The sequence below is a fragment of the Cyprinodon variegatus genome, unplaced genomic scaffold, assembly GCF_000732505.1.
Source record: "Cyprinodon variegatus isolate N-32 unplaced genomic scaffold, C_variegatus-1.0 Scaffold293, whole genome shotgun sequence".
Lineage (NCBI taxonomy): Eukaryota > Metazoa > Chordata > Actinopteri > Cyprinodontiformes > Cyprinodontidae > Cyprinodon > Cyprinodon variegatus.
This window is the reverse complement of record NW_015150746.1, coordinates 453,577-462,690: the sequence shown is the minus strand read 5'-3', so window position 1 is coordinate 462,690 and position 9,114 is coordinate 453,577. Positions and strand designations below refer to the sequence as shown.

General features: G+C 37.0%; 1 protein-coding gene across 1 annotated transcript in view; it reads right to left on the bottom strand.

Moving 5' to 3' along the window:
• LOC107090410 (keratin, type II cytoskeletal 8-like) overlaps positions 1-4,532 on the bottom strand; it is a 5,919-nt gene extending 1,387 nt beyond the window's left edge. The window contains exons 1-7 of the mRNA XM_015383774.1: positions 4,198-4,532; positions 3,041-3,249; positions 2,897-2,957; positions 2,664-2,759; positions 2,391-2,555; positions 1,580-1,705; positions 1,068-1,288 (exon numbers count right to left, since the gene is read on the bottom strand). Of these exons, the coding sequence (XP_015239260.1) occupies positions 1,068-1,288; positions 1,580-1,705; positions 2,391-2,555; positions 2,664-2,759; positions 2,897-2,957; positions 3,041-3,249; positions 4,198-4,458 (1,139 nt within the window). The 5' untranslated portion in view covers positions 4,459-4,532. The remainder of the gene's footprint in view (positions 1-1,067; positions 1,289-1,579; positions 1,706-2,390; positions 2,556-2,663; positions 2,760-2,896; positions 2,958-3,040; positions 3,250-4,197) is intronic.
• Between the last annotated feature and the right edge of the window lie 4,582 nt (positions 4,533-9,114).

The following is a 9,114-nucleotide window of genomic DNA, read 5'->3' as shown; positions in this document are numbered from 1 at the left end:
CGACCCCCATGCAGTACTTCTGTGGACACCCTAGCGGTCATGGACAACCTGTTGAAGATCTATGCTCTAGAACACAAAGTTATGTCTCTTTATTAAACAAAATAGAAATCCCAACGATTGAGATATCTTAGAACCAATTTAAAATAATTTCCAAACACAGATTTCCCATATTTGTTAATACACTAATACATTTTAAATTGTTAATATTATTTTAACAGTAACCTTTACATTTTGTATTCTTGGTAGCAATATACAAATTTGCTACGTAACAAGCCGACGCACTCTACTTTTTGGCCACGAGGGGGCAACATTGATTAATTAGAAAAACTCTAAGGTATAATGGAGAACTTTCCTGAATGTTGGAAAGGACCCGCCCTCTTCATCACTTAAAAAAAAAAACACATGCACAACCCTCTACCCACTGAGAGGGAATGCCAATTAAATGCGTGCGAGAGCATGCACAAGCCCATTTCTCCTCGTGCACGCTCTGTTTAAATGTTGCTGTTTGCATCGCTCTTACTAGCCTACTGTCCAAAAGAAGGTTTGCATTTTTTCCACTATGTCAGACTCACCACCAGTAAGTGGTGGGAAGACTGCGAAAAATGTCCTCTTCCTCCTTGCAGCCTGGAACACTGCATTTACGCCCCTGGTCCTGGCTCACTTTCAATAGAGAAACTGCCTGCTTTGTTATTCTTGTAGAAGTTAACTCAACTGTAGGCTAACAAGCTAAACTAGTGTCTTACATCTACCTGTTCTTGGGCCAGTGAACCAGTGGGCTGGTCTGTAAGTAAATCTTGGAGCGTAACAAAAGTACAGGCCAGAACCAAATAAGGCAACATCCCCGAGTTTACGTCAATTCCGGGCTTTGTTCGGATTCTCCTGTTTTCTGGTAGAATTTTAGAATTGTGAGATTTGCAGAGAAAGGAGGTGTCGATGTGGTTTGAACTTCTCTGTATGTCCATTTCACCCACTGAACTATCATTATTCATCTATGACAAGGTAAACTCTGTTTTGCATTCTATGACCTCTTTCAGAGTATAAATGAAGATATATGTAGCAGCTCTTACCTGTCCTCCTCTCCTTCCACCAGTTTCCTATATGTGGAAATTTCAATGTCCAGGGCCAACTTGGTATTCATCAGTTCCTGGTAATTCCTGATCTGTTTAGCCATAGCATGTTTGGCATCCGTCAAAGCTTGCTCCAACTCCCTGATACGGTCTTTGGCATCAGCCACAGTTTCTTGTCCACGTTCTTCCACCTCAGAAATTTTGAGCTCAATTGTGGCACGCTGGAAAAAAGTAAAAACTCTTATAAACTTGCGTTTTCATATTTTGTGATGAGGGTAGAACATTTCCAACAAGATCCTTCAAAATGTAATCCGGCTTATATTTTAATGTTAGCTGTTTTCATCTGCAGTTAACAACAACCAGCTCTTCAAGGTGAAAATGAAATTCAGGTTGTGTGTGTTTTTATTGTCGTGTTGAGCTGACAGCTCTGAAGGACTGAAGGAGCTTTGTTTTTGTTTTCTTGAATAAGTTGTCACCTTTCATTTAACATCAAGAGCAATTCTCCAGCTCACCTGTGCTGTTACCACATCAATCTCATTCTTAAGGCGACTGATCATCCGTTGCAACTCAGCTATTTCGCCCTTGGTGGAAATCAGCTCAGCGTCATACTGGTTAGCCTCTGCTGCCATCACGTCAAACTGGTTGGTTGGAGATTGAAGAAGAGTAAGTAATAATTATCACAACCTATTAATGTGGGGGGAAAAAAAATCTAAAAAAACGAGTAGGTTTTACCAAACCAGTTCTGGAGCTTTTATTTTTACTCTTAAAACAACAAAATGCAATGACTACATACAGTATAGGAACAGTACAAACATTCTGGGCCCTCTTTGTCTCTCTTTCTAGGTTTCCCTTGCATATATCACTAGATGGCAGAACAAAAGGATAACCTTTTTCATCACCAGGTTTAAAGTTGTCACAATTCAAGATATTAATCTAACTTATTGCTCTGAAAGGAGATGTGGGGAAGTTTAGACAAGAATTTAAAAAAAATCCCACCTTATTTGAATGATATGTTGTTTCATCTGTTCCATTTTGAGGAATAAGTAATAACAATCTGCATATTTGTAACCACAGGGAAATAAACCACTGCATTATCAATGACATGCCAAATAATATGATTAACCAAACAAAGTGAACAATGCATAAAATGCTTTATTCTAAAGAGTTTGTAAGGGCTGCCACTAATTGTGGAGGACATCTGTCCTATCTTAGGATATATTCTCAAATAAATACATTTACTCATGTTACTGTAGACCTTATCTTTATCTAATGTCTGAGATGTTTCTTAGATATCACATAGAGGAAATACAATCTTTTGCTCACCTTTGTCTTGTACCAGTTTTCTGCTTCTTCTCGGCTGCGGGCAGCGACTTCCTCATACTGTGCCTTAACCTCGGATATAATTTGATCCATGTTCAGGTCGCGAGAGTTATCCATTTCTACCACCACAGAGGTTTCCTTCACACTGCCCTGCAGCTCTCTCAGCTCCTTTTATTAAAAAATAAGCAAAATATAGGTCAAAATTAGAGTAAAACTCAAAATCTAAAATATAACACATGCCTATGAATTGATTTATGAAAAAGTGGGGTTACACACAGCCTCATGAACAGCTCTGAGGAAGTTTAGCTCGTCATAAAGAGCAGACACTTTGTTTTCCAATTCCGTCTTGTTCATGTATGCTGCATCCACATCCTAAAAAACACAAAACAACACTTTTTAATGTATTTTCAACATATGGGTGAATTTCTTCAAATGTCTGGAATTCATTAAATTATGATAATTATTATTATGGTGTTAGAGCAAATGTTTTCCTTGTGCATGGTCTTTACCCTTTTTGTCATAACAAAGAGGTTCTCTGCATCACCCCTTTTGCTGATCTCTTCTTCATACCTGAAATAATAACAAGTATGTTACTAATGAAGATGTTATTTATGTGCACCAAGTCATGAATATCCCAGAAAATGAACTCTGACTTTGATTGGTAACTTTTTGTTTGATCAATCAATGCATTCTTCTCCATTTCCATTAGGTGTCTCTGGTTCAGAATGAGATCCAGCTGTTTCTGCAGATTGGCAATGTTGCTTTTGAACATGGCGTCAGTATCAGTGGAAGTTGCAGTCTGTTTCTGGAGCAGCTGCCATTTGGTTTCCAGCATTTTGTTCTGTTGCTCCAGCAGTTGGACCTTGAACAGAAACACCAAGTAGATCCATCCAATCAACCATATTGCACTTTGACCTTAAAATATCAGTTAGTAGTTCAGAAATCCTAATTGGTCAAATCTTATACACCCAAAACTATGTATACTTCTGAGCTTTGGAGAATTTTATTGATTTATTCCATCCTCCCAACTGTGCAACCTGGCAAGCTGAGCTTGGATCTTTTTCCTATCTGGTTTGTAATAGTTTAATTTGTTTCAAGCGTTGCGATGAATCCATCCTTAAATATGGGCAAGCAAATGCTTGAATGGCTTTTTTATGTTTATTTTTTTTTTTAAAGAACAACTGGGCTTTCCATGTCCTCAGAGCGCAACACAAGCACTTAGGGCAAAATACATTTTTAAGTTGGGCCAATGAGGTTTTTAATAGATTTTTTTGTTGTTAAATCAACTCTAGGGAGTGTTTTAAGGAACAGAACTTGCTATACTGATTTTTAAAACCCTCTTCTGGAATTATGAAACCATTTTGTTTTTGAAAAAAAGAATTTCAGTGGTTTCGGTATCAGAACTTTCAATTGGAAGCAGGAAAAACATCACCGCCATGGACTTGTCAAACAGGGACTCTTATTCTATGCTGATAACCGATTAGTGGAAACTGAAAATGGTGTTCTTTCTTGCTGGTTTTTGCACGGGCTCTATCACCTTTGACAGTTTAAAGAGTTTCTAAGAGAAATGAGGGTCGTTATCATGTCGAGGTCATACACCAGTAAAAAGTCATGATTATAAATTTGATTAGAAGTTTCTGTTTATACATTTTTAGAAGATCTCGTTAGTACTATTGAAAAATTTGTTAAATCGGTTTATTTAAAAGTTTTTAATGGAAAAGTAAATTTTGATTTTCTGAGTTGTTCAATAACCAAATTATCTATGAAGTGCTACTTTTTATCAGGGATGATTTTTGCAGGAAACCCTCACCTGTTGGATGTATGATGCAAAGCGGTTATTCAGGCCCTTGATCTGATCCTTCTCTTGGGTTCGCAGTGTGTGGATTGCTGGATCAATGTCCATCTTCACAGGATCAAGGAGGCTCTTGTTTATGGTGACTGGTTTAATGGAGACCACATTATTGGTGGTGCTGGCTTTGAGCATCGGATAGGATCCAGTGGACATGCTGCTGAAACCTCCCGAGGAGCTAAAGCGGCCAGTTCTTTTGTTCTGCTTGATCCTTAGACTCATGTTGACTGCAGATCTTTCGTTTGGAGATAGTGGTGAGTTCAGGTGAAGCTGGAGCTCTCTTTTGCATGTTTGTCTGTTTTCACAACTTTATAAGGCAAAGAGATGGGTGTGTTTTCTGTTGTGAAGTTATATGAATGCAGATTAACCAGTCAGACATCTGCCTCTTTTCCTTCTCCCACCTACCCTGCTGTAAATATGTTTCCTTTCAATTGTTTCTCTGGAATCTAATCTTGTTAAGCAGCTCTGTCTTTGGCATCCTCTTTCCATTCTAGGTGTATTTTGAATGAAAGAACTGGGCGTGCTAAGATTTACAAAGATAAGAAACTATGAGAAGAAGCTATGATAAAAAGATTTTACAATTTTTGTAAACTACTAAAGATACAGAAGTGGTAAACAGTAAACTGCATAAAAAGGAATATTAAGACCCATTGAAAACAAGTGTTTAAATATCACTATAGGATTTTTTAGAAACCAAAAAAGAACATGTTTTATTTTTTGTTTCATCAAAAGTTGTTATGGATCAATGAAAAAAATATGCAGAATCAGATCATAATTTTGACACGCCTTTCAGTTTGTTGTCCTACTGTTTTCTTTAAGAAAAAGTGAAGCATTAAAACCATTTAAAGCAGTTGGGCACCACCCTAGATAAAATCAAACAAACCTGAAAGGCATTCTAAGATCTGGCCTTATACTTTTTTCATATCTTTAAATGACAAATTTATGTTTTTTTGATTTTCTTAAGAAAGAGAATAGTAGTTAAAGACCTGAAAATGCCCAATGCATGTTTTATCTAACACCCCTACACAATCTGCTGCAACCAACTAACTAAGGAAGGAACTAAGGAAGGCAGTTGCTGTTTTGGTTCTGTGGAGTAGGTGAAGGCCTTCGGCACAGTCCACTTTCTGCAGAGCCATCTTCAGTCCAGTCCGTTCGTTTTATTTTATACGGTAGCACGGGATGTCTCCTGTTTAGCTATGGTGGTTTGCATGTAGCCGGAGCTTCTAGCAGCAGATCTTATGCACTGCTCCATCTCAGGTGGAGGGGTATGTCTTCAGATGAATTGTTCCGGTTTCAGCGACAATGTATAGCAACAACGGCAACTGCAGGGAAGCTCTTTTGAAAATAAGTTTGACAAGTCATGCTTAAAACCATGCAAACTACACAGAAAAATGTGGCAGAAGGCAATGTCTAAGAGACAAAGCAAAATTCAAATGAGAATCAAGGACATTGACTCCGCTTTTTTGTTACCATTGGCTGTTCTTTCCGTCTACAGTAAATAGCCCCTGCATCAGAAGGAAGAAACTAACAGAAAGAAAATGTATTTTTCTTTCTTCCTATTCTTTATATTTTCTCTGTTGTTTTATACACCAATTTATATAATTTCAATCACATAGAAGGGAGTACCATGAAGTATAATCTTTACAGTGGGTGACAAGTAGATTCTTTCTTTTGTTAGGCGCTTAATCTGCCAGGTAGGTTAAGACAATTTGATGAAGAAAACAAAATAAAAATTTTATCTTAACTGGGTCCTCACAAAAGTAAACCAAAAGTTAATATTTTTCTATTTTATTGCAAGTCAAGTTTATTTATATAGCACAGTATAGTTCAAAGCACTAATTAATTATATTTGGTAGAACGTCATAACATAATGCATATGGGGAGGTGATGGCCTAGTTGTTAGAGCAGTGCGCTTGTGCTCTGAGAAAGTTGCAAGTACCTGGTTCGATCCCAAAAGCCTCCACTCTGGGCGTCTGAGCAAGCCCCTTAACCCCACCCTGCTCCCTGGGCAACGCACAGTGGCAGCTCGCTGCTCCCCAAGGGGATGGGTTAAGATACAGATATGAATTTCTCCATTGTGAGATCAATGTAGAAATTTACTTCTCCACTGATCTCACAATAATATAATAAAAATATTAGTATATTTATAATATGGAAAGTAAATGTTTTACATGTTAAGCATATAAAAGTATCAAAAAAGATGGCATGCATAACTTTGTGCTTGTTTAACCAAAACCCCTGAATAAATTCCAGTGAGCACAATTGCTTTCAGGTTCTGCCTAGTGAGTAAGTAAGCCCCACCTGCCAGTGATTTAATCTCAATATAAATCCAGCTACTCCATGAAGGACTTGAGGTTCTTTAGAGAGCATTCAAAACATCATGGACAACAAAGTAAAAGTTCAAAACTATACCCCAATATTTAAGCATCTCACAGATCTGTAGACTTAACAAGGCACAGATTTCCTTCTAAGCTGACAAGGTTGAAAAGTAGAGCTTGACATATTTGCACTCTACAAACATGGAGTAAAGAAGAGCAAACAGAAAAGTATTTTTTTAAAGCCATGAGAAGGCTTTGCAGTTTGTCACAAGACATGCTAGGTGTTGGCAGCAAACGTGAAATAAGATGTTCTGGTCAAATGGTGGCAAAAGTAACCCTGTTTGCCTACAAGTAGGAAGGAAGACAAACAATACACATCATTCCTCCCCCAGTGATATGTGGTAGTGGACACACCTTTGAATATACATTGTTTTTTTTCAGTGGGGACAGGGTGGCTGGTTAAAACATGGTAAATTGATGTAGCTAAATAAAACACAACCGTGGAATAAAAGACCTTCAACTTTGACAGAATTTTATCCTCAAGCTAACACCCCTCTTACCTTATAGCCAGAACTACTATGCTTAGATTGCAGTCTTCTCCCGTCTCAGCATGCTAGCTTTTACACCCAACTGAGAAACTGGAAAGACAGATTTTAGTGTTGACACACTAATTTGCATTTAGAAATGGGGAAAAATAGATATGCAAAGCTTGTTTATGAATATCCCAAACGAGTTTTAATTGTATTTGCAAGAAGGGATAGTGCTGCAAGGAACTGACTCAGGTTTACTGAATAGAAATGCCTCCAAATTTTCAGATCTCAATTTGCAAATAAACTATATAATGTTTTGATTTGAAATGTTGCATTACTTATAACTAATTTTATTTAAATGTTTGGATAAAACAGTAAAAAGAGGAATTAGTGTGTTTTAATAATTTTACAGGTCATGGTACCTTTATCAAAGGAAGGATCTTGATGGTATGCGTTGAGGAATGCAAATAATGTGTGGTTTCAAAATATGCAAAGCGTCACTGCGAGTCACTGGAGTAAATTACCACTTATGCACAGTGGTGGCTAAATGTAATCATTATGTTCTGGGAATGACAGCTACGCAAAAGCTGATAATTAGAAAGAAAGCCTGTATGGTGCATTGGTGAATGAGGTGCAACAATTGATTCTCTCTTTGCAGGACTTATGCAGTTTTAAACAGCGTTGACTGAAATGAAAAATGTTATTTTGTTGTTGGGCTGCAACTAACGATTGTTTTTCAAATCTATTAATCTATCGATAATTTTTTGATTAGTCGATAAATAATCGAATAGCCTAAGGTGTCTTCAATAATTTTTTTTTTTACGAAATAAAACCAGGTGAAACTAATACTTTTTCAGGTGAGGGGTTCTGGATAGAGCATATTAACAGAAGAAAAAATATTTTTTTTTTATCCAAAATTTTAATATATTTTTGTACAATGTGGATATAATTAGAGCTCTAAGTGGGTTGCTCTGTTAGCTAAAAGCATTTTTTTTACAGTCTCTATAATCCAGTTAGCGGTGAATCGATTATTAAATTAGTTGATGATTATTTTAATAATCGTTTAATCAGGAGTAATCTGATTAATTGTTTCATCCCTAGTTTTTTGCTATTGTCTCATGGATGCGTTTGCTGTATCTCATTTTGGTTATGGACTCTGTAGAACTGGTTTTCTTGCTTTGCCCTGCTTGTGGACATCTACAAGAGATGGGTGAAGAGAAGTCAGTTCTCACTGCAACTTGCAGAGTATCCAATTCTCACAGTTTTGCCTTAAGATATTCCTAACTTCTCCTGTTCTGGGATATAAAAGACATGAATTAACTCTGTAGGTCACACTCTTATGCTCTGTGTGACAGTCTTTGCTCTTATCTTTAAGACACCTTAACAAAACTGACTGAGATATTGTTAACGTAACAGTGCTTAATATAATTTCCACCACAAACTTGGTGATGTCTGAAAAGTCTTTTGGCTGGATCCAAGGATAATGGAAAAAACTGAGCATTTTCAGACCTCAACACGAGGATACAGCCTCCTATTTTGTAGAGCTGTCTTCTGCACTGGTATGCACTAAGTTCAGCCACTTGTTGCAGTTGTGCCCAGCAGTTATTCTCTGTTTTTGACATTTTAATCATTACTTATTTTTTTCGGTATTTCATGATAGGATAGTGCATATTAATCAACATGTGTATTAGACTTTCATTGGAAAAGGCCAGATATAGTGTAATTTTATCTGTGGTTATTGTATTTAATGGATATTAAAAGTGCATATACTATTTCCACTTTCACTGTGGATCCACACAGTCACTTTGGTCTTGAGTTTGAGGGGGAAAAACATGGACCTATATCCATCTGCATCAGCGTTATTTATAAAGTCCCACTATTTATAAAGCGTCTCTAAAAGCCTGCTTATACACAGCACACTCCAGATGAACCATTGCTCAGACTTTTTTAAATTTAGCTTTTGCAGTACACTATGTTGATTTATATTTATGCAACATGTGGTGATATTAGGTATAAAGGTGGTTAAGCTT